A 25,772-nucleotide genomic window follows, 5' to 3' on the forward strand; every position below is an offset into this window, starting at 1 on the left:
GTGATGGAGTGGATGGTGGGAATAGTATGCATAAGCAAATAGAAGAAATGAATGGAAGGAGGGTAATTATTATGGGTGATTTCAATTATGGTAACATTGACTGGAAAGAGGAGAGGGCACATGGGAGGAAGGAATTGGATTTTATGCAGTTATTAAGGGACAACTATCTACGGCAACATGTATTGGAAAATACCAGGGGGCAGAGAGTGCTGGACCTAGTAATTGCAACTGAGAATGTAGCTGTAACGAACATGACCATGTTGCCACCAATTGGTGAGAGTGACCATAAGGTCATGACTTGGGAGGTGGCTAAAGGAGTCGAATTTACAATTAAGACAGGGTATATGTGGAATTACCGGGCTGGTAAGTATGACAAGCTTAGGTGTGTGCTTGGCTCAATGCCATGGCATGTAAAACTGCAAGGGCTGGATGTTGATGGTGCATGGGAGGTGGTTAAGAACTGTTTGCAGGAGGCAATGGTTGACTGTATACCAAGAGTCCGAATAATAAATCAGGTAGGGGTTAAATGGATGAATAACACTATTAAGCTTGAGCTGCAAAAAAAGAAACAATTGTGGAGGGAATTTAAGGAGAAGGGTGACCATCAGGTGCATGAACAGTATAAAGCTCAGGCCAGGGTGGTAAGAAAAGCAAAAGCAGATTACGAAAGGAAATTGGCCATGCAGGCTAAAGAGAATCCCAAACAGTTTTTTCAATATGTTGCAAGTAAAAGGAAAAATGCTCATGGTAGAATGATCTTAAAAAATGCTGAGGGTAGGGAGGTAACTGAATCAGTCGATGTTGTGGAATTACTGAGCGAGCACTTTGCAAGAGTATATCATCCAGGTGGTGGCTTTGCGGAAATGGAGGAACCAACAGCTTATACTGGAATTGTGATGAATGAGGTAGAGGGAACTAGTATATTACAGAACCTCAATGTCAATACATCTGTGGGATTGGATGGTATACCAGCTCGTGTCGTACGTGAAGCGGCCAAAGAATTGTCAGTGCCCTTGACCATTATGTTTAATTTGAGCCTCAGGACTGGGTCAGTCCCAAGGGGGTGGAAAGAGGGGAAAATAGTTCCACTGCACAAAGGTGGTTCCAAGGCTGCTGTTGAAAATTACCGGCCAATCAGCATAACAGGAATCATTATCAAGGTCTTAGAGAAAATAGTCAAGAGGAAAATACAAGATTGGATAGAAGAAAATGGGATACTGTATCGGGGACAGCATGGTTTTGTGAAGGGTAGGTCATGCCTCAGTAACTTGCTCACGTATTATAACACAGTGACGGCTGAACTGGATAAGGGTAATGGGTTTACAGTGATTCTGCTGGACCTTGCTAAGGCCTTTGACAGGATACCACATGGAATTCTAATCAGTAAATTGCAGCATATGGGAATGGACATAGGGTTGGTGAGATGGATAGGAGGGTGGTTGACGGAGAGATATCAGAGAGTGGTTTACTCAGGAGTAGAGTCCACTAGACGGCCTGTGACTAGTGGTGTACCACAAGGATCTGTTCTTGGACCACTGCTGTTTAATTTGTTCATAAATGATATAGGAAAGGATCTGAGAGGAACAGTTCATTTGTTTGCGGATGATGCGAAGTTGGGTAGGGCAATAGTGAATGCAGATGACGTCAAAATTTTGCAGGATGATTTGGATAGATTGGAGGTCTGGGCTAGGGAGAATGGATGTCAATTTAATGTGGCAAAATGTAAGGTTATGCATTTTGGGGTGAAAAGATGGGAGGCAGTTTACTGCATTGGTGGAACCGTGCTCCAGGAAATTGATGAGGCACGAGATTTAGGAGTGTTGGTGGATAAGGAATTGAAATTTAGGGGACACATTGCAAAAGTGGCCAAATCAGCTCATCAAATCACTTGGTTGCTGAAGAATACGTTGACAAGCAGAGACAAGCAGGTTATTGTTCCTCTGTATCGAGCCTTGATAAGACCTCATCTCGACTACTGTGCTCAGATTTGGTCACCTAGGTTTCTTCTTGATGGGGAGGAGGTGGAGAGGATCCAGAGGCGAGTGACCAAGATGATAGCAGGTCTGTGGAATGAACCGTATGAGAACAGGTTGAGGATTTGTGGGTTGCAAAAATTGGTTGATAGGAGGAGGAGGGGAGATATGATTGAGACATTCAAATTACTGAAGGGTTTCTATAAAATTAATTCAGAAGATATTTTTGAGAACAGGGCTGGTTGTGGGAGGACTAGGGGACATCCATGGAAACTGGGCAAAAGTGTGGTTAGTAAAGGTGTTAGAGCTGGGTTCTTTACTTTTAGAGTAGTGAATGAGTGGAATGCGCTTCCTGAGTCTGTGGTGGATGCTGTGACAGTGAATGAGTTTAAGGCGAGGTATGATAGATACTGTATGAATGTCGAATAGTTGTGATGAAAATGATTTGGGGCCTCCCTCGATGAGTCTAATGACTCCCTGGAGTTGCCCGTAATAATAATAATGATGATGATGAAAACTGTACAATTATATGGGGTGAATGGAACATTATACAGATCAGTACATAGTCTATATTTAACTGAAAAAAGAGAGCCAAAAGGCTTCACTTCAGCGATGCAAAATTATTCAAATTAAGTGAATATTGAATCCAACATGATTTCAAAGCTGAATAGAGAAACTACAAGAGTTTCATGCCGAATATAGAAACTATAAAAGTTTCGGTGGATCCAAGCATCAGCAAACTTTTCATGACAGGGGAAACTTATAGTAAAGGTGGATTTAAGCTCTGATCACTATCCTTAGTATTTCCCATAATGTAAAACACATCGCCTAGTGGACATGTATGATGTTATACATTATGGGAGGGTCACTACCCAGATTGGTTTCGATTGTTGAGGTCTTGTCAGTGGGAGCCAGACCCAGATGTAAATACTCAGGTTGAAGTGATGCAGAACTTATACTTTACCATATGAGTTGCCAAAAAAAAAAAAAAAAAAAAGGTGCCACATCACAAAAGGCACCAAGAATTACTGAAAAAAGAGAGACAAAATGCTTCATATTGTGAAGTGTCCTGTACCTGTGACCTAGCTGACTATGGGCAGACAGGAAGAACTGTCAACATACATCTCGGAGAACATAAAAAACACATTTGACACTACCATTATTGCAAGTTGGAACCAGCAGACCATGCCTTGGATTCCCTTTCACACAGGATCAAATGGAAAAAAATAAAAGTGCTGCACAGAAGCTATTATAAGTCAGAGAGACTGTTTTTGGAATCAGCAATAGCTTTAAAACATTCCCCAAACTTCAACAAGTATGGCTGTATCAATTTACCAAAAATCTGGAGACAGTCATTTTAAGAATAAATTAATACTTGTTAATTCCTTCTCTTTCTTTATCCTTCAATAGAGATTGACAATTAGGACTTTAGTTCCTTATGCAGTCAGTTACAATTTTTAAACTGATCCCACTATTAAATATTATAGCTGTTCGCATACTGACAGACTGTTTCTTCTGAAAATTCTGGGTATAACACTAGTGAAATATCAACCAGTAAGTTAAATAAACTGTCTGTGATTTAAATATCTTTCTATATATATATATATATATATATTTATCTTTTAGCTGTTGACTGGTTAATGTACTGGTTAAGGGGCTGGCCCCTTAACCAGTACATTGCTGTGGGTGTCACTGGACTTTTGGTCCATTGGTTTCTTGCCTGGTTTTACGGTCCCTCAGCAGGGGGGCCAACTGTTGTTTCCTACAGACAGTGTATGTTGTGTGTTCTAATTGCCTATTCTGCGGGACAGAAAACCTGAGTTTCCTGGAGTAAAAACTCTCTACCTCCTTATGAACTGGCTAACTCACCTTCAGTTGAAAAGCCCTTATAAGGGTTTTTCACGTTGTAGACAGGATTTGAACCCAGGTCTTTCCAACTAAAGGGCTTCATCTATACTGACTGAGCTATGAAGGCTTCCTCTTTCTATATAGGAAGGAGGGATTCCCCCCTATTGTATTCAGTGATTATTAGTTACACTGATAATCACTGGAGATCTACTGACTCATTGGAAATATCCGTAATAATAATAATAATAACAGGTATCTCCATGGAGACAGTAGACTAACCATGGGAGATCCACATTATCAAAACAATATCTATCATATCTGTTCTTGAATTCATTTACTGACGAAGAACTCACAACTGAGTCAGGCAATGCATTCCACTCGTTCACCACCCTCCAGGAAAATACTGTTGCGTAAATTGAGCAGATGGGGATAGATACTAAACTGGTGATATGGATAGAAGAATGGCTCAGGGAGAGATACCAGAAGGTGGTGTATGGAGGAGCAGAGGCCAGGATGAGGCAGATGACCAGTGGTGTACCTCAGGGCTCTGTGCTTGGGCCATTGATCTGTATCCATGATGGCATGGTCTGCCACTCTGGAATGACTGTAGTGTAAATGAAGGACACTACATTTACACTACAGTCATTCCGGAATTAAATGAAGGACATATTTTCTGTGTTCTTCTAGATAGATAGATATCAGCAGTTCTTGTTTGTCGAATGTGTCTTCTTCTTGCCCATGAAGATACTTGGTGACTAAGGCAAATTGTTGGCTTATTAATCTAATTAGCTAAATAAATTTAGTTGTTAGAAGAAGACACATTGGACAAACAAGAACTGCCAATATCTATCTATCCAGAAGAACACAGAAAATGCTGTGTTCCACTCACCATCAGTGATAATCAATTTCTAAGCATTCATAGCAAATCTATTTTTCACTCATTACATTCTCATCGAACAACCATCTCTCCAGATGAATTACATGAAATGCATTGAAATGCAATGGAAGCTACTTCAGACCTCCAATAAGCAAGACATTCAAAATTATTAACTACTTAAAGCCTTTCACAAACATTTATGACATAGTAGAATTCAGACCTGGGATCTGTAGACTGGAGAGCAAAGATACTATCTTCTCAGCTAACCAGACTAGCAGTGTGACTTCTGCAATGGAAAGCCAGAGAGAAATGCTGTATTTTGTTGGTAGTAATGTACTTAGGGAGATGAAGGAGGAGACACTGGACCTGTGAGTAATGGTGAAAAACTCAGCTAAAATGTATGTGACATATTATGAAAGTAGAGAGGACAATGCAATGAATCATTGCAATGGTGAGCAGCATATTAACATGCGGATATAAAAAGATTATTGTTCCTGTACAAAAGGATTTGTGTAAATTTATGACATAGTAGAATTAAACCTGGGATCTGTAGACTGGAGAGCAAGGATACTATCATCTTAGCTAACCAGACTAGTAGTGTGACTAACCTAGTGTAAATTAAGATGAGGTATGATAGATATTACATGAATAATAGTTATTATGGAGCTTTCATGATGATTTTGGGACTGCATGGTGATGTCTGCTTATTAATAGTAGTAATAATAACATTGGCTCTCTAGAATGTTGCTGTGAGGACAGATTGGGGAAAAAAGGAAATGCTATCCACAAAGCCTAGTAGATATAAGGAAATGTATACATAAGAGAATTATATGAGTTGGCCAAGATTTTATACTGGATTAAAATGGAAGACACTATTCTTGGAAGCTGTATAAAGATATGCACAATGGAGTGTAGAGCAGATGTTTTGCTTAAAGAGTGGTGGATGACAAGAATGTGTTTCCATTACAGCATGAACAATGAATAATAAGTTCAGAGTATGATATAATGGCACAATTTATGAGTAGTCATAAACTACTCAAAAATTACAAAGCAAAGAATTTTGTAATAATAAATATAATAAAATTTTCATCAGAATCAAAGTATGTAGTAATGTAATATTTAGTCTTTTATTTTATTATTATTATTATTATTCAGGCCTCCATGGAGTCAAAAGACTCATCATGGGAGGTCCTTTCTAAGAAACACAAGTCTATCAAGACTCATTGAGGGAGGTCCCTCCTAGGAAACACATAGTCTATCATACCACTCCTTATATGCATTGACTGTTCTCGCTCTCACCACTCCATCAGGCAATGCATTCCATGGTTCAACCACCCTCCATGCAAAGAAACCACTCCTCACCTTCTTTCTCACAGTTTCTTTTTGTAACTTCCAGGGATGGCCCCTTGTCATGACTCCTTCCTGCTGTTCAACCTAGCGAAAGAACTTGGCATTGTCAACCCTGTAACCACCTCTCAACAGTTTAAAAGTCAATCATATCACCTCTCCTTCTTCTATCCACCAAACTCCGCAGTCCACACTTCCTCAGCCGATCCTCATAACTAACATTGTACAGCCCTGACACCATCTTTGTTATCTGCCTTTGTACCCTTTCCACTGTTAATTTATCCCCTTCAAATCCTGGGGACCAGATCTGAGAACAATAGTCTAAGTGTGGTCTGATCAGAGTCTTATACAACGGAATGATAACCCTTTTATCTCTGCAGGTCAGTGTCCTTCTCATTATTGCAGCAATCCTCTGTGTTACCTTCACTACCTTTGCAATATGTCTCCTAAATTTCAGGTTTCTATCAATCATCAACCTCAGATCTCTTATCTCTCCTACTTCCTCCAGTATAACTCCTTCCATAGAGTATGCAGCATCCCATCTATGTGTCCCAAACCTCAAGATCTTACATTTTGCTGCATTAAACTGACACCCCCCCCCCATTTATTTGTCCATCTATCTAGCTTATTCAAATTCTCTTGCAGGTCTATCACATCTGCACTATTACTAATAACCCTTCCCAGCTTTCACATCATCCGAAAATAACTGAATATCCCCTTGCAATCCATGGACAATGTCATTGATATAAAGGTTAAACAATATAGGTCCCAGTACTGAGCCCTGTGGAACCCCACTTGTAACCTTCTGCCTCTTTGATATTGCTCCACCATACACAACTCTCTGATACCTATCGGACAGCCAATCCTGAATCCAGTTGACCAATCTGACATCCAGACCCATGTGCTGCAACTTGAATATCAGCTTATCATGTGGCACCCTGACTTAGACTTAGCAAATGACTTTGCTAAATCTAGGAAAATGGCAGTATATTCCTTTCCCTCATCTAATGCTCTTGTAACTTTATCATAAAAGGCTAGCATATTGCTAAAACAAGAGCACCCATTCACAAATCCATGCTGACTCTCACTGATAATATTACCCTCATCTGCCCAATGCTGTATATGGTCCCTCACTACTTTCTCCAAGATCTTACTAACTACTGATGACACAGAAACTACACAAACTGGCCTATAATTATACACTTCCAGTCTGCTACCACTCTTATGCAATGGCACTATCTTACCTTCCTTCCATTCCATGGGCACCTTTCCCACAGCCAGACTTTCATTGAAAAGCCAGGTCAAGGGCACCGTCAGTTCCTTATCACATTCTCTCAAAACTCGTGGTGAAATACCATCCAGTCCCACAGCTTTACTAACATCCAGAGTACTCAGTATGTGGAACACACTCTCCTCCTGCACCTCTAAACCTCGACCCTGCTCTATCCCTCTAGTATTCAAATTGACTCCTCCAGGATGAAATACTCCAATAAAGTGTTCATTGAACAATTCCACTATGTCCTCTGCATCAGTCACTGTATTCCCATTTTTATTCCACAATGTCATTCTTCCACAGTCATTTCTCCTACTGGCCACAAAGCTAAAAAAATTCCCTAGGATTTTCCTTGGATCTAACGGCCAATCTTTTCTCATATTCCAGTTTCGCCCTCCTTACCATACTAGTCACTCTTCTAGCCTGTGTCTTATATTCTTCATGCATCTTCTCTTCACCTGTCTCCTTATATCTCTTCCATAACCTCTTTTTTGCATGTAGCTCTTGTTTAATATTGTTTGTCATCCATTTTACTCCAAATTGTGTCCTCTTCTTCACTCGTGGAATACAGCTTACCATTGCTGCTAACAAATACACACACACAGTTACTTATATAGGCCTGGAACTTGTATTCAAAGAATAAGCTAAAAATTCTTGAGTGCACTGATTATATGGCATACCCTGATCAAATAAAACATTAGGTTCCAGAGTTGACATATTAGTTGTTAACCTAATGACACATTAGGTTACAACTGCATATATCAAATCAGTGCCCTTTTCTTTCACTTATGTAGATGCATGTAGTGATGTCATAATGTTTTTAAGAAGTCATATATGTGTGTTTAAATAATAAAACATTTATTTACACCAGATATGCAGACAAAAAAAATGAAAGAATAACTTTAATACATACATACATCTTCACGACCCACCTTTCCTAATTGGGTTGTGAGGGCAACAGCTGCAAGAGGAACTTCCAATGGTCACAATCCTCTGCCACCAAGCTCAGGTGTTCTGGTGGGATTCCCAAACGTGTCCACCCAAGGTTTTAGATATAATCTATCCAGCAAGTCCTTGGCCTTCCACGTGGCCTCCCACCCTCTGGCTTGGCAAAGAGGGTGGAGGCTACGTATATTATGAAAAGGAGGGTGACAGAACACACCCTTGGCAGATGCCAACGGAGACTGTGAAAGGTTCAGACTTTGTGCTGTTTACCCTGACACAAAACTCTGGGCATTCATACAGGGACTTGATTGCAGCTAATAGTTGGCCATCCACTCCATACTCCTGTACTACTTGCCAAAGCTTATCCCAAGGAACCTGGTCATATGCCTTCTCCAAGTCTACAAAACATGTGTAGACATTCTTGGCATATTCCCAAGATTTCTCAAAGACTTGCATTAAAGTGAAGATTTGGTCAGTTGTGCTTCTACCAGGACGAAAGCCACATTGTTCTTCTTGGAACTTTGACTCAACTATGCTCCTGCACCGTCTTTCCAAGCACCTAGCATACACTTTCCCAGGCAGGCTGAGCAGAGAAATGCCACGATAGTTACTGCAATCCTTCTGGTCTCCCTTCTTGAAGACTGGTATTATTATGCCTGTCTGCCATTGCTTTGGTGCTCGCCCAGATATCCAAGCAGCCTGACACACTCGAGTCAGCCAGAGAACACTGTCTCGATTTAAGGCTTTTAGCATTTTGGGCCAAATTTCATCATCGCCAGCAACCTTGCCCGATTTTAGCAATTTTATTGCTAAATGGACCTCTTCTGCTGTGAGACTAGTCTGCACCTCTTGCCCCAATCTGCACCTCTTGGATGTCCACAACTGCTGGGCCATCCAGGTTAAGAAGGCTCTCAAAGTATTCCCTCCATCTATGGAGGATATCCTTCTCGGTTGTTAAAAGTGCACCATCAGAAGCCTTAATTGCCCTTGCTGTGCACGAGCAAGGGCAATTAAGGTCCCTTGAAGGTGGCGGATGGTCTGCCAGAATACTTTGTTTGCATTTGCATAGGATGAGTCTAATCTTTCTCCAAAGGATTCCCAAGCCTTCTGCTTTGCTGTCTTTACTGCCTCAGCACACTGCAAACGCAACTCAGGTGACCTGACCCTAAGCCATGTTAGGTAGGACTCCTTTTTTGCCCAGACAGTTTTTTGGACTTCTTGGTTCCACCAAGGTGTCCTTTTCTCACTGCCTGTTGCCACACCGAGCCGCTTTCTGCCACAGCATGAGAGTACAGAGGCAGTGACAGCTGTTCTGAACAGCTTCCCCTCCTCCTCAGCATCTGCAGTATGCTTGGGAATCTCTTTGAACCTGGAGGAAATGTTATCTGCAAAATTCTTCCTTATAGTCTCATTTTCCAATGCCTCCCATTTTATGTGGTATAGCTGCTTAGGCCTACCAGCGTTGATGGTAACATCTGGTTTCTGAAGCCGTAGAGTGCACACAACAAGGTGGTGGTCAGTTGACAGTTCTGCCCCTCTTCTCACACGAACGTCCAACACTGGGGAAAATAAGTCTGCTGAGACTATAAAGAAGTCAATCAGAGACCTGCTCTAGTGTATCAGGTATACTTATGGACTTCTTGGTGCTGGAAGAAGGCATTCATTATGGACAAGCTGTTAGTACAGCAGAAGTCCAATAATTTCAATCCATTCGCGTTAAGGTCTGGGGCACCATTCCTCCCAACCACACCCCTCCATGTCTGGTCATCTGTTCCAACATGTGCATTGAAGTCACCCATTAGCAGGACTGATTCCATGTCTGCCACCCTGTCAAAAGCAGCATCCACTTCCTCTAGGAAGGCAGAGTATTCTGGCTCCAGATTAGGTGCATAGGCTTGCACCACAGCCAAATCATGGTTTTTCATCTGAAGACTACAGACATACCCATCCCCCCAATGGGATACACTCAGCAACACAGTCTGACAGTTGGGGGCTTGTGAGTATCCCCACACCCGCCTGAGCAGACATTGTCGGGCTCACATCAGAGTAGTAGAGCTTCCACCCCTTATCCAGGTCGACAGTTCCAGAGCCTCTCCTCTTGGTCAAAGAAAGCCGGGCTAAGCCTAGCCGGTAGCGCTTGGCTTCCTCGACTAGTTCCAACTCCTTCCCTGTCAGAGAGATGTTCCAGTTGCCTAAAGCCATAGTCTGGTGCTGTTGTCGTTGCCATTTCCGTCCTTTTGCAGAACCATTTCTTTGCATTGCCCCTAAACACCTCCCCAAATGGGTAGCAGACCCATTGATGGAGTTTCCTCTGGCAGAGTGCTGAGGAGTGGTGCCTAAGGGAGACTAACATATTTTTCGAACGGGTCCCTCTGCCTAAAACCCAAACACGTCCCTTGGCAACCCGTGCGACGGACGATGCAGTATGAACATTTTTTGATGGCCTGATCATGTTACAGTGTTTGATAATGTCCTGTTAGCACAAGACGAAATGACACGGTAAAATAGGAAAGATTCCCTTCGAATACTCTAATAGCATTCGGGGGAAGGAACAAGAAGAGAAGAAAGAAAGGAGCAAGGGAGGAAGAGGAGATACTATATTACATGAAGTAAGGCATGATCCAGCATCAGGTACCTCGGGTTTGCCACGCCCATACTCACTAAAGTGAGCCCTTGAGGATCACTTTAATTTTTTAGAAAAAGTTATTCTGAATACCTTCGCTTAAGGGAACATGCCAACCAGCTCGGTCATTAATTGATACCATTAAAAGTTTTTTCAATTCAGCAGTAAGATTGTTACATTTATGGATAACTGTAGTGTTAACTAGTGTAGTACTTTTGATTTACTAAAGCACTTTTATTTTTGGTTTAAACAACTGTAACAACAGTAGTGTGAGTTAAATTTAGCCTGCAGCCACTCTTAGTGTTCGATACACTATCATCACTAAATTTAATAATTTTAATTTTAGCATGCAATGTAATAGGTTTACATGTTTTCTTCTTTTCAATAGAAGTGACAGCAGCACCTTGAATTTTATCTATCATTATTAACAATATAAAATAAAATGATAGTTATAAACAGTGTATAATTCACAGTGAAAACAGCAAAACACAAAGAGATTTAGCAAGCAAGGACATTGTAAACAAACAGTTCATGAAAAAACTTCACAGTTCGTTGATTCACAGGTGTCATGTCACTAAAACCTTCATATGAGCAAATTCAGCATTGTATAAATCTACTTAGTCACAACTGAAAATTGGAACTGCATGATGGTGTCTTCTTATTGATACTGGTAATAATAATATTGGCTCTCTAGAATGTTGTTTTTGGGGAAAGATTGGGGAAATGCTACAAAGCCTAGTAGATACAAGGAAATCTATATAATAGAATCCTAAGTTGGCAAGTGTTTATACTAGAGTAAAATCAAAGATACTACCATATGTGTTAATACAGCATCATATAAATGGGCATTGATCATAATTGAAAAGCATTGTATGAGCAGATCGTCTTATAATAAACACATAGGGTGAAATATTTTTATTTTATTTTGATAATCAGCACAAAAAATGCAACATAATCCCATAACATATCACATCATTAGTTATACACATTCTTGCCATAAATACTGTTAGAACTTCCACACATCCCATGCTGTCTATAGAATTGTGCAAGCCAGGTTCCAATAGTGGTGCTATATGCAGTCAACATTCTGTGTTTATCAGTAGAGAAAGAGTTGTCTAGCTGTATGGGTTAACATGCAGTGGGGGGGGGGATTATGAGAACCCTATAGCTGTAACAGCACTTGACAAGTTTGGAATGCCACCACCTGTTATTTTCAACATGCTAAAAAACTTGGAATCAGTAGGATGTTTATGTATCACAATACTAAATGTTATAACGATACAGAAAACTTATCTGACTGCCAAAGAATAGGTCGAGCATGCTGTATTAGGATGCAACCGCATGGGAGGGCTGAAAGCACGTCTCCATCGTAATCCTGTGAGAATACAGAAAGTGATGTCATGAAAGATAAATGTTTTGCAGAGAACAACGTCATTTGTACTAACTGATGACCTGAGGGTGAGAGTCTATCTTTCTACTGGACACTTATGCAGTAGAGGGTGATAAAATCAAAGGCACTTCTCCGGTGGTACGCAAACCACACACACAGAGATACCATAAATTAAAGATGCTAAGAAATTATATTCTGGGTTTCATCCTTTATTCAAGTGTAAGCAAACAAAGTTTGTGTGAAGTAACATCATGACTGGGCCACTTCTATATAGGGGCTACTGACTTCACATCAATATCAATTGCTTTAGCATCCCATAATGCAAAGTATACATACATCCCTATGGACATGAACAATGCTTTGCATTATGGGAAGGGCCACTATCACCAATTTCAACCTTTATTCAGGTCTCATCAGTAGGAGCCAGACCCAGAAGTGATACCAAGGTTGAAGTAATGCAGAAGTCATATTTCCATATACAAGTAGTTGAAAGGTGTCATACTTTATTACTAAAATACTGTGGATTAGAGATAGATGTTGAAAGTCTTTCCACTTGGTTATACTACAAATTAAGGATGCCAATAAATTATATTCTTGGTTTCAATCCTTTATCTAATGTAAGCAAATGAAGTTTGTGCATGAAATTACTTCACAACTGGGCCACTATACAGAGGCTAATGACTTCACAATAATCCAGAGTTTTATTTTTTTAGGAAATGACAACAAAAACTAAATTATTAATTATAAAAACTTTAATTATAACTGTTTATGTTTCGTCAATGTTATATTGCCATTTTCAGGGATCACAAAACAATGATATGTGCACTCATGCACTCACACTAAGCAAATGAGGCTGAAGAAAGGCAACTGAAATCAGTCATAGAGTCCTAAAAGGTGCCCTCAGGCAGGCTAAATTGGGTCGTCTTGGCTATTCGGCTGACAATCTTAAAATGTATACATTCTAAGATTCTACATTGCAGAAATATATGTAGTTATTAATTAATTAAAGTTTTTATAATTAATAATTTAGTTTATGTTGTCATTTCCTAAAAAATTAGAAGTATGTCTAACCAATGTATAAGCTTATCTACAAGAATAATCCAGAGTATTTTAGTAATAAGGTGTGACACCTTTTGACTACTTGTATATGGAAATATGACTTCTACATTACTTCAACGTTCCTATAAGGCATTGCATTATAGAATACAAAGGCAATTGATATGAAGTGATTAGTCTCTATATACAAGTGGCCCAGTCATGAAGTTACTTCACATGTAAACTTGTTTGCTTACACTTGGATACAGGATGAAACCAAGAATATAATTTCTTGGCATCTTTAATTTATAGTATAACCAAGTGGAAAAACTTTTAACACAGAAATATCCTTCACAGATGAGAAGATTTTCACCATTTTCACCATTGTTTAACTGTCAAAACGATTGAGTATATGCATTGATGGTCACACAGCATGTGCCATAGCACACCCAGGATTCAGAGAGGTCATCAACCCCCTCATCAGTGATAGTTTGGTGGTGGGAACATATCAGGGGATATTCAAGTTGTATTTTTGCAAGAAAGGAGTGTAGCCTGCAATACCTCCACCAAAGTGTATCAAGACACTGTGTTGGAACCTGAGGTGCTACCCTGAACAATACCTTGTTTCATGGTAGGCAGTGGACCATACAACAGTGGCTTGAGGCAAAAGTGCATGACCACATATCACCATGTGTTTGGCCATCTGGAAGTTCCAATCTGAATCTGTTGGACTTCAGATTGTGGTCAAAGCTTCAGAGAGTAGCCTGCAAGAAGCGACACCTCAGCATCACTAGACTGAAGGTGAATTTAGAGTGAGCAGTGGCAGTATTTCTGTTGTGTGTCGTGTGTGTGTGTGTGTGTCACCATCAATGTGTGGCCTCACAAACTTCAGGCATACATGAAGGCAAAAGGGGGGACATTTTGAACATTGAGTACTGCTATATGTACATTATACATTTGGTTTGTATGTGCTGAAAGCTGTAAATGATTTTCTCATAGATTAAAGGTTTATGTGCTGTTTGAGTTGTAACAGTATTTATGGCTAGACTAGGTATAGTAAATCTTCAAACTTTTTTTTTAATCTACTTTAGGATGTAATATTGCAAACTGTATGTTATATTGATGTGACCACACTGCATGAAAATGAAATTGAGACCAGAGATTTTGGGATCATAGGGCACAGGAAGTAAACAGCATACTGATAAATATCAATAAGCAAGTTATTGTCTCTCATTAATAAGGCTTTGATATGATCACATCTGAACTGCTGTGCTGAGATGTGATTAACTGGATTTCTTAGGAATGATGAAGTGGTAGTGGTGAGGATCCATAGTTGAGTGACCAGAGAAGTCTGTTGAATACTTCTTATGAGGATATACTGGAAGTTTATAGGTTACAAACATTGGTTGATAGATGGAAATGAAGGAATATGATAGAAATAAGTTATCATATTCTATATTCATATTCACTTTCAACATATCAAAAAAAGGAGTGGGGGAGCCTGACCTGAAAGTTGAGTAAAATTATGGTTAGTTAGCAAGATGTGAGGACTAGATTTTTTGCATGGAGGATGGTGAATGAGTGGAACTGATTGCTGGAGTCAGTAGAAAGGACACTGTCAGTGAATGAGTTTAAGAAGAAAGGTATGATAGATATCCTGTTAATAATGGTTAGTGTGGACTTCCCATGATGATTTTTTGGATTCCATAGGGATATCTAGTTAATAATAATAATTAAATAACAGTTTTGATTTTCTTTGCATTTAAATATATTTTCCCACTCTTATTTCTTATTAGATCATCTCTCATCTACCCTCTAGAGTTGCTAAGCTGTTGGAACTTATTGGATTTTCAGGAAACAGGGTAATATAGCTATACTAGATAATTTTAATAATATGCATCAGAGAATGATTAAAAATGATCCCCCTGATTTTGCTAATCATATAGGAATCATATGTATGTTGCTAATCATATGTATATATGTGTGTTTGTGTGTGTGTGTATATACACACACACTTTCTATTATACTTTTACTATTATAATAATCTGCAATACAATCACAGCTCTCATTATAACAAACATTGAGGCAAACTCATTGAGTATAATAAATAACTGAGCAGCCAAAGGTTAATTATATCACCAGTGCTATTTTAAAGGAAATTTGCTAGCAAACCTTCCTTGAGGTAGCCTATTTCTCTGATCCCTACTAGGGATAGGGTTTGCTGTAATGAGAGTGAAATGTATTACTTTCAGAAATCATTTAGTTGTTTTATTACAGATACATGTTGTTCATAGAAGTCATATATTTTTGCAAGTCTATTTGCCTAATTAATTATAAAATGAATGGCTATTTATCATTGTGCCTTGATTGATTTATTCTTATTAGGAGTAAATGGGTTTTATTGTTCTCATTATTTATTAAATAACAATAGTAATAATACTAATAATTTTATTATATATTTATAATTGTAAACTTGATGTTAATAAGGTAATGGAACTTTATGACATATCACTGCTTGTCTTAATGGTAACCTTGATATAATCATTTAACTACAATCATGCAACAGAGCGACTCCTAAGGAAGTGGAAAGAGGCTAAAATTGTTTTGCTTCACAAAGGTAGTTATGAGACTTATAAACTTCAAATTATAGGGCATTCTGCGTCAGCAGTTAAAGTAATGGTGTTGGGAGAGGTTGGTGAAGACTCAGATCCAGAACTGGGTAGATAATAGCAGTATATTCCTCATGATAGTATCACAGAGAATAAATGTAGAATAAACAGAGTAAATGCAGAGAAGCAGTACTGTGTTTTAGCAATCTCCTTACATAATGCAATAAAGTGACAAATGCATTGGACAAGGGAGCTGCATATACAGTGGAATATTGAAAGTTTGTAAAGCTCTTTGATAGATTACCTTACACAACAAGATGATAAGTAAATTGGAATGGATGATGTTAGATAATAGATTATTGAGTTGAATACACAATTGGCTGTCAGATTGGTATCAGCAGATTGTGTATAGGAGCAACAGTATCCTAGATGAGGAAAGCAACTAGTGTTGTGCCACACAGTCTGTATTAGGACCACCTGTTGAACTTGTATATTAATGATATTGGGAGAGGTTTATTGTAACTGGGATATGCAGTCATTCACAGATGTTGGGAGAACTATGAGTAGAGCAGATTTTGTAGCCTTACAGAAGGATCTGAATATATTGTGTGAATGGGAAAGTAAGCAGACCTGTCACATCAGCATTGAAAAATTAGGGTTTTGAAATTTGATAGGCAAAAATTGGATGCAGTGTATATAATTAATTGGTGGAAAAAGTTTGAAGGAGTTGGAGGAAATGAGGGTCTGGAATCAGTGGACAGAGACCTGAAGGTTATGGGTCATATTTCTAAAAGTGTAAGGACACCACAATGAAATATGGAATTTGGACTCCCTGGAGGTGTCAAATAATAATAATAATAATAATAATAATAATATAGCAATTATGAGGAAGACCTTGACAAGTAGAAGTAAGAAGAAGTAAAGAGAAGTATGATTCCATTCTACAAGCTTTGACCAAGCCAGATATAGATAAATACGTGTATGTAGATCTGGTATCTGGTTTTCAATAGGATGAAAATGTATTGGAGAGGATCCATAGAAGACTGATTAAAGTATTTTCATGTTTCTGTGTACAAAGATAGACTGAGTGAGCAATTTGCCAACTGAATAGTTGGAGGAGGAGGGATGATGTGACAGATGATGAGGACCTCCCACAATGAGTCTTTTAAGATGTGGGACCTAATGTTAATAATCATAATAAGTTCATTGCCTAGCTGAAGTCAAAATTTTAGGTAAGATACATGCAAGTATACTTGAGAGATGGTTGAGAAGGATTATTATTTTTACCCCAAGACCTCATGGAGTCAAAGACTCACTTGGGAGGTTTTTTTATCACACACACACACACAGCTCGTCATACCGTGTCTTAAAAACACTCAAACTGCTTGCAGACACCACACTCTCAGGCAAGGCATTCCAATCATTTACAACTCTTCACGAAAAAAAAAAAAAAACTGATGAAAAAAAAAAAAAGATGGTTTAATGCTAAATCTGTTGTCAGACAAGGATGTACATTATCCCCTCTCTTATTCATTATCTATATGGATCACATTATGAAGGAAAGTGGTATTAAACCTGATATCAAAATTGGAGGTGTTAATCTCAGCTCTTTGCTTTATGCGGATGATGTTATACTTCTAAATAAATCCGCTACAAGTCTGCAAGTTTTCCCTGACTAAATTGAATAACTGTTGTAATAGATATAGTATGAAGGTCAGCATTAAAAAGACAAAGACAATGAAAATAAGCAGAATCATTGAAAATGTCAACTGTGTTGTGAATGGAGAACCTGTGGAACAAGTCAAACATTTCAGCTACTTAGGCATGATTTTTAGTGAAGATGGTAAGTTAAATATGGAAATAGACAACAGAATCAATAAAGCTGGTATGGTAGAAAGTCAACCGAATAAATTTATATGGAATAAGAGAGAAATTAGTCAAAACACTAAATTAGCTGTATATAAGACAGTGTTTAAACCAATTTTAATTTATGAATAAATTAAATCCATAAATCACTAGAGAGACTTGACTCTCTATTCTTTGGTCAAGTAAAACACTTGACCAAAGACTAGAGACTGTAGATCTGAGAGTCCTGAGAAAGATTAGGGGCATGAACAGATGGCAGCAATGGCAATATCATATTAAAAACGAGGATATTAGGAAAGAACTTGACATTGTCAGCATCCAGGAATGCGTTAGCAGAGCTAATCTCAGGTGGCATGGTCACTTAAGCAGAATGGGAGAGGAAAGATTAGCAAAACAAGTGTTCTCTGCCAGATTGGCAGGAAAAAGACCCTGAGGAAGACCAAGATATAGGTGGATTGATACAGTAAAAAGTGCTTTAGAAGACAGAAATATAAGACCTGATAATATTGGAGTCATGACATTTAACAGACTCTGATTTGGAGGAAAATTGTAGATAGGAAGTTAGTAATGATGTAAATTTTTCATGTAGTACTATTATATCCTGTACACCTCTTGAGGGTATATATCAGGAATTTGATGATGATATATTGAAAAACTATCATTATTTATTTTGCAGTCAATTCAAGAAGTAAACAAAAAATTTTACCTAAAGAATCTAAAAAAGTGTTGATAAGTTTAAAGTCAAATTTCTGAACATGGACCAAAAATGGGTGAAATATTTAACAAATTTATAGTTGAGACCTCTGGCTGTTAGTGACATAAAAATTCTACACCGACAGTTAATGAATTTTTGTAGTGCTAACTGAAGTTTCAAAATTTCAAACTAAAAAACATTTGAAATATGAGTAATAAAAAATGTAATACTGTTTTTTAACACCATTGTGGAGGTTGCAAAACCTATGGTACATTAGTGCTATATGTGGGTAAGTGGTCAAGAAGAAAGATGAAACCTGCTGATATTTTTTGAACAGGAGGTTATAGTCTGTAGGGAAAATGGTATGGGAAAAACTATTCCAAAGCAGAGGTAGATGGAAGGAAAGTGGAAGGTGAAAATTTGGTTCAGTATGTTTAAATCAGGACAGTGAATAGATGTTGATCAGCAGCTGTGTTTTTGAGATGGTGTGTTTCTTGTGTTTTAAGATAGGATTGTGATTTGATAGCATTTAAGTTGATAAGGTTGTCCTCATCCTGCTAAACTATGGTAAGGAGATCAATAGTTAAGGTACTTACTAAGGAAGATCTCTTATTTGAGATATGTGAGCAATGGAAGGTTTGTTGAATGAAAACAGGCAATGAAGAGTACCATCATCAGCAAAACTGGTTGGATTTTGAGGTTAGCAACAGAACATTTATGAGTTTATTTAGGGATATTTATTAGTATCAGAATGAGCATGGGTAGAAGTACAGAGTGCTGGGGTACTCCATCATTGATTGGATATCCAAAAAAAGGAAGCAATCCATGATGGCACATAGTGAATAACAGAAGTGATAATTTGCAATCTGATTTCAAAGGGTGGATGGCAGACCGTAAGATGGTAATTTAGTAAATAGTCTAGCCTTTATGCCTATTGCAATCAAATGCATCGAGGGGAGATCCCCCCTAAGAAACACAAAGTCTATCATACCACTCCTTAAATCATTGACGGTTCTCACTCTTACCACTCCACCAGGCAATGCATTCCATGGTTCAATCACCCTCCATGCAAAGAAACCACTCCTCACCCTCTTGCTCACAGATTCCTTTCGTAACTTCCAGGGATAGATTCTTGTCATCACTCCTTCCCGCTGTTCAACCAAGCAAAAGAACTCCCCAGTGTCAACCCTGTAACCACCTCTCAACAGTTTAAAAGTCTCAATCATGTCACTTCACCTTCTTCTATCCACCAACCTCTGCAGTCCACATTCCCTCAGCCGATCCTCATAACTAACATTGAACAGTCCTGAAACTGTCTTTGTTATTTGCCTTTGTACCCTTTCCACAGTTAATTTATCCCCTTCAAATCCTGGGGACCAAATCTGAGAACAATAGTCCAAGTGTGGTCTGATCACGGTCTTATACAACGGAATGATAACTGTTTTATCTCTGCAGGTCAGCGTCCTTCTCATTATTGCAGCAATCTTCTGTGTTACCTTCACTACCTTTGCAATATGTCCGCTAAATTTCAGGTTTCTATCAATCATCAACCCTAGATCTCTTGTCTCTCCTACTTCCTCCAGTATAACTCCTCCCATAGAGTATGCAGCATCCCATCGATGTTTCCCACACCTCAAGATCTTACATTTTGCTGCATTAAACTGCACCCCCATTCATTTGCCCATCTATCTAGCTTATTCAAATCCTCTTGCAGGACTGCCGCATCTGCACTATTACTAATAATCCTGCCCAGCTTCACATCATCTGCAAACAACTGAATATCCCCTTGGAATCCACTGACAATGTCATTGATATAAAGGTTAAACAATATAGGTCCCAGTACTGAGCCCTGTGGGACCCCACTTGTAACCCTCTGCTTCCTTGAAACTGCTCTACCATACGCAACTCTCTGATACCTATCGGACAGCCAATCCTGAATCTAGTTGACCAATCTGACATCCAGACCCATGTGCTGCAACTTAAATATCAGCTTATCATGTGGCACCCTGTCAAATGCCTTCGCTAAGTCTAAGAAAATGGCAGTATATGCCTTTCCCTCATCTAATGCTCTTGTAACTCTATCATAAAAGACTAGCATATTGCTAAAACAAGAACACCCTTTCACAAATCCAAGTTGACTCTCACAGATAACATTACCCTCATCTGCCCAATGCTGTATATGGTCCTTCACCACTTTCTCCAAGATCTTACTAACTACTGATCACACACAAACTGGCCTATAATTAGACACTTCCAGTCTGCTACCACCCTTACGCAATGGCACTATCTTACCTTCCTTCCATTCCCCGGGTACCTTTCCCCGCAGCCAGACTTTCATTGAAAAGCCAGGTCAAAGGCACTGTCAGTTCCCTAGCACATTCTCTCAAAACTCGTGGTGAAATACCATCCAGTCCCACAGCTTTACTGACATCCAGAGTACTCAGTATTTGAAACACACTCTCCTCCTGTACCTTTAAACCTCAAACCTGCCCTATCCCTCTACCATTACAACTGACTCCTCCAGGATGAAATACTCCAGTAAAGTGTTCATTGAACAATTCCACTATGTCCTCTGCATCAGTGACTCTATTCCAATTTTTATCCCACAATATCATTCTTCCACAGTCATTGTGGAAGAATGATATTGTGGAATAATGAGTCTCTAATGAGAATAATGTGAGAATAATGAGTCTTGATAGACTTTGTGTTCTGTAGGAATGACCCCCCACGATGAGTCTTTTGACTCCATGAAGGCCTGAATAATAATAATGCTTTGGAAATGTTTATGGACAAGTTTGACCAAACCTTTCCATAGCTTGTAACCATAGATTGGTAATGTTTCAAGAACCCTGCTGTGGGTTGAGAGTGCCAGAATATATAGGTAGTTGGTGAATAACTTGTAATCTTCTAGGTGGTGAAAGAATTAATTGCTTGATAACTGGCTGTTATTTTTGATAGAACTGAGATGACTACAATGGGATGATAGTTTGACGGCTGTTTTTTTTATCTCTCTCTCTTTCTCTCTCTCTCTCCCTGCTTTCAGATGGGTTGAATTTAGACTTGTTTACATGCTGTAGAGTAGAACCAGATGAGTATGAAATATTGTAGAGACAGAAATGATATAGGATGCAGCATTATTCTTGAGAGCACAAGTTTTAATGGGGGACGGGTACTATCAGAACCAGAAGAATTGTTATCCATTTTGATCAGTATTGCTCTGTTGCCTTTCTGATGAATAACTAGATGGGGAATGCAGCAGTGAGAAATTCTCTGTGAACTAGGTGGATACTTTGTCTTTATCATTATCATCAATGCAAATATCAGAGAGTGGTATATGGAGGAGCACTTTCTGATATTTGACATGTGATTGCCTGTGAAAATACTAGTGGCATCGGTATAGTTGCAGTTCATTGTAGTTGGTGAATTGAGTGGTGGAGACAGAGAATTGTAGAGTAGGTGCCCTCCCTCGATGAATCTTTGGACTCCCGGAAGGTGTTACTTAATAATAATAATTAATAGTAATAATAATATGTTTAGATATTTCTTCTTTATATTGCTTGATGATTTGAGCTCAATTTAGCACTTTGAAGGGTTTTAACATTCTTCATTTAATACTGAAATTTTTCCCATTTTCATTATTAATATGTAATCAATACGATTTCAGGAGGTCCAGTTATGTTTATATATTGGGTGTAGATATACATGGTACTTTTAACAACTAGTTCATTCTCTTTATGGAAATACTTGCCCATGATCTCTATCACATCTTCAGAGTAATGTCCTACTTCAGCATTAAAATCTCCAATTATAATAAGCATTTCTCTACTGGGTATAGTATTTATCTCACCTTGGAATTTATGATAAATTTATTATGATCTTCTTTTGGATTTGAGGAGTTTGATGTTTACACTTGAAGGAATTTGTTGCATCATCTTTTTTTTTTATTTCTAACCTCAACAGTAAATGAAAGAATGATAATAGTTTCTTAATGGGCTCAAGAACTCTGGACAAATCATTAGTAAGCACTCTTTGAGTAACTCAGAAAAAAGTTCTATTTTATTTTTATATCAGCTGTGAGAAAGCACCTGCATGCAATGCAGCAAGACCCAACTCTGCACATGGCAAAGTTGGCTGCAACAAAACCCATCAGTGTCAAAGCATTTTGGGTATCACAACTACTGAAAACCATCAATCTCCCTAATCAAACCAATCACTGTATGAAGTATATAGATGGAGACTTGACATCAGAAAAAAAAAACTTTTGTATGTGAAAAAAAAAATTGTATGCATCCACTGGTTGCCAGTGGACACATGCAAATTGTGCAGAGTTCAATAAATCAATGCACAACCTTCTGGCCCACCTCAACCAGTAATTTTTCTGTTCCCGTGTGCATCCCCTCCCATGAAACAATTGTTAAATCTTGGAAAGCGCATTGACAGTCTTGAACAGTGACTTATCACTCTTGAGGAATCTTTGTCTAACAAAATCTATTCATTGTAAAGAAAGCTCAAAAGGATTTCCAGCCTAGAAGATTATGCAAATACTGATGAAAACACTGGAAAGCTGTAACCTTACTGCAACAACAGTGCATGACCCATTCAAGCAGAAAATAAAAAATATAATGCTGTCTACCACATTTTGTATTTGAGGTTGACATTTGACTGACAGGCTATACATTGTGCATTATTAGTCCATTATAGTCCAATCACAGATGAGAGAACCCTCAACACTTCTGCACATGGCAGAAGAAGGTGAATCCATTCTTGATAATAGGGTAATCAATCCATTTTGTGTAATGAGTGTTTATTATTACACATCAGAAAATTAGCTTTCGTTTATGAACATTCTAGTTTTAAAGTGGTGACAAGCTTGTATGACAGTTGGAAAATTTTACATATAAAGCACGTGATTTCATGTGTTTGTGCTGAATTCATACATCCGTTATTCACTTCTCCCCTTCAACATAAATTGACTCTTCTTGGCACTCTGCCAGCTATAGTTCTCTCAACTGTGGCAGACTATATATAGATATCTTTATTACATTTCCATAATATAATTTACAAATATAGATGTATAGGCAAATGCTCACTATATATATATATATATTTATTTATTTATTTATTCCAGACATGGGGCCTTCAACAGCTTAGTGATTCTGTTGCAATGACAAATACAATAAGAGCACCTCTTGCTGCATTATTGCTTGTTACATATCATACAGTTATAACTTATCTATTTGGTAAGTTTTATATTTATGCCAATTCTTCTATGGGTGTATATATGGTTTAAGTTTGCAAGTTGATATTTAAACAACAAAATTACACAATAACCACAGTAATAAACTTTAATGAAAGTAAAGATATTTCATACTGAAAATAACTGTACATTATCAATGTGTAGAAACAAGCAAATCAAAGAACAATAATACAAATAAAATGAGAATCTTCCAAACATTTGGGAGAGAAAGACAATTGTTCCAATTCAGGTTAGGCCAATGTAAAATGGCTTCACAACTTTCTTTGAAAAAGCATTCATATTTAAAACTGCTTATATGGAGAAGACAAGCTTCATCACACCATATACTGTGTTTGTTGTCAATATGCGTGCCAGACCAGACTTTTTAGGTTTCACTTATTCAATGTAGTACTGATGTTCATTAATTCTTTTTACCACAGAATGGTCTGTGTACCCAAAGTATGTCAAACTGCATTCACAAGGAATCTGGTAAACACCAGCTAAAGGAAGAGATGATAATTTGTCTTTTCTAGATGGTAACAGATGAGAAATTTTGTTGGTAGGAGAATATGTGAGAATAAGGTGATACTTCTTCAAAATTCTACCAATAGGTTCAGAGAGTTCCAATCCCTTATATTACCAGAAATATAAGGGATTGGAATCCTGTGGGCTGTTAAAGAATCCTTAGGTGTTGGAACATAGGAGTCAATTATCTGCTGATTTGATGAGGGGGGGGGGGGTGTAACCATTCAATTCCATTAAAGCTTTAATAGTTGTGAGAGGTTCTTGTTGTAAGCTTGAGGGAGAGTCTCAAGCAAACCTTATGTGCTCTATTAATTAAAGACTTGATAACACCAATTTTTTGAGGGGTGTAATGAGCACACTTTTTATGAATGTATCTGTTAGTAAAGCAGCAGTTAAATTCTAAACAAATAAGCTCCAGGGTCCTTAAAGTAAGAATCATAAATGCGAGGCTATTGCTAGATTGTTGCAACATTTTTTAAAATTTTATTTATTTATTTATTCTGGTGGTGTTAAAGCCATCAGGCGTTCTCTTCCACACCACCAGAAACATTAAATACAAATACAGATACATACAAAATTACAAATTAATATAATACTTCTAACATATTAAAACATAATTCAATTTAAGATAACATTAGGTTATATGAGCGATAAAAAGCAGTAGGCCTATTCAGCTTGTTACGTAAATGCAGAAAATAAAAATAAAAAATAGAAATACAATAATGATGAAATAAATAACTCAAATTCCTTACTAATTTCTAATTTAACTTATTTAGACTAGCAACATTGAACAATTATTGTCTTATTGATATTGATATTTAAATCTACAGTGTGTCACAATGAATTCTCGCTTTTACTTCTAATAATTGCTTCTACATTTTTGTGAGATTTGGTATCTCTATGTTCACAAATTTTTTTTCTGAGTTGCTTTTGTTGACATTGTTTAGACCCTTCCCCTTTAATATGTATTAATCCATTTATCCACTCTGACGCTAAATGAATACCCTGATGTGAAGAACTTGTGCCTAGGGTCTGTCTCTCTGCACATGTTATGCACCCCAAACCTCAGTTCTTACAAAATAACTAATTGTATTTACCTTTGAATGCTGTCCACTGGTCGAGTGTCCAGCAAGTTGGCAAATCTTTCCTTTCATTCAACGTATTAATATTATTACATTGCAGCTGATGGGAATCCTGTGTTTCTGTGAATTCATCCAGACTTCTTTCTCTTCAGAAACTACACACAAACTCATTGGGTATTATCACTGTCATCTGAGCTATGTTTAAAGAAGGTACCAATGTAGCTATCCATAGTTGAAATAGTAGACCTACATAAAAACTAAAAATATTACACAATTCTCTTTGTGCTTCTCACAATCACAAGCTCTGATAAACAACTGCTAATCTGCTGTTCTCTTGTTGGTTACTGATTGCTGACAGTGTTGCCAACCAGAAAAGACAAAATATCACTACGAGTCTGTCAAAATTCTGCTACACTACGCTGCAATAGTGTTTGCTTGTCAATTGCTGC

At 38.1% G+C, this 25,772-nt stretch overlaps 1 protein-coding gene across 3 annotated transcripts in view; it reads left to right on the plus strand.

Moving 5' to 3' along the window:
- Positions 1-25,772, plus strand: part of LOC150092294 (tetratricopeptide repeat protein 39B-like) — a 240,941-nt gene that overhangs the window by 166,211 nt on the left and 48,958 nt on the right. For all 3 annotated transcript variants that reach the window (XM_090414906.1, XM_090414907.1, XM_090414908.1), the window contains exons 8-9: positions 15,108-15,173; positions 23,609-23,720. In XM_090414906.1, the coding sequence (XP_090271032.1) occupies positions 15,108-15,173; positions 23,609-23,720 (178 nt within the window). The remainder of the gene's footprint in view (positions 1-15,107; positions 15,174-23,608; positions 23,721-25,772) is intronic.

The sequence above is a fragment of the Typopeltis vanoorti genome, chromosome 26, assembly GCF_054136105.1.
Source record: "Typopeltis vanoorti isolate ZY-2024b chromosome 26, IOZ_Tvanoo_1.0, whole genome shotgun sequence".
Lineage (NCBI taxonomy): Eukaryota > Metazoa > Arthropoda > Arachnida > Uropygi > Thelyphonidae > Typopeltis > Typopeltis vanoorti.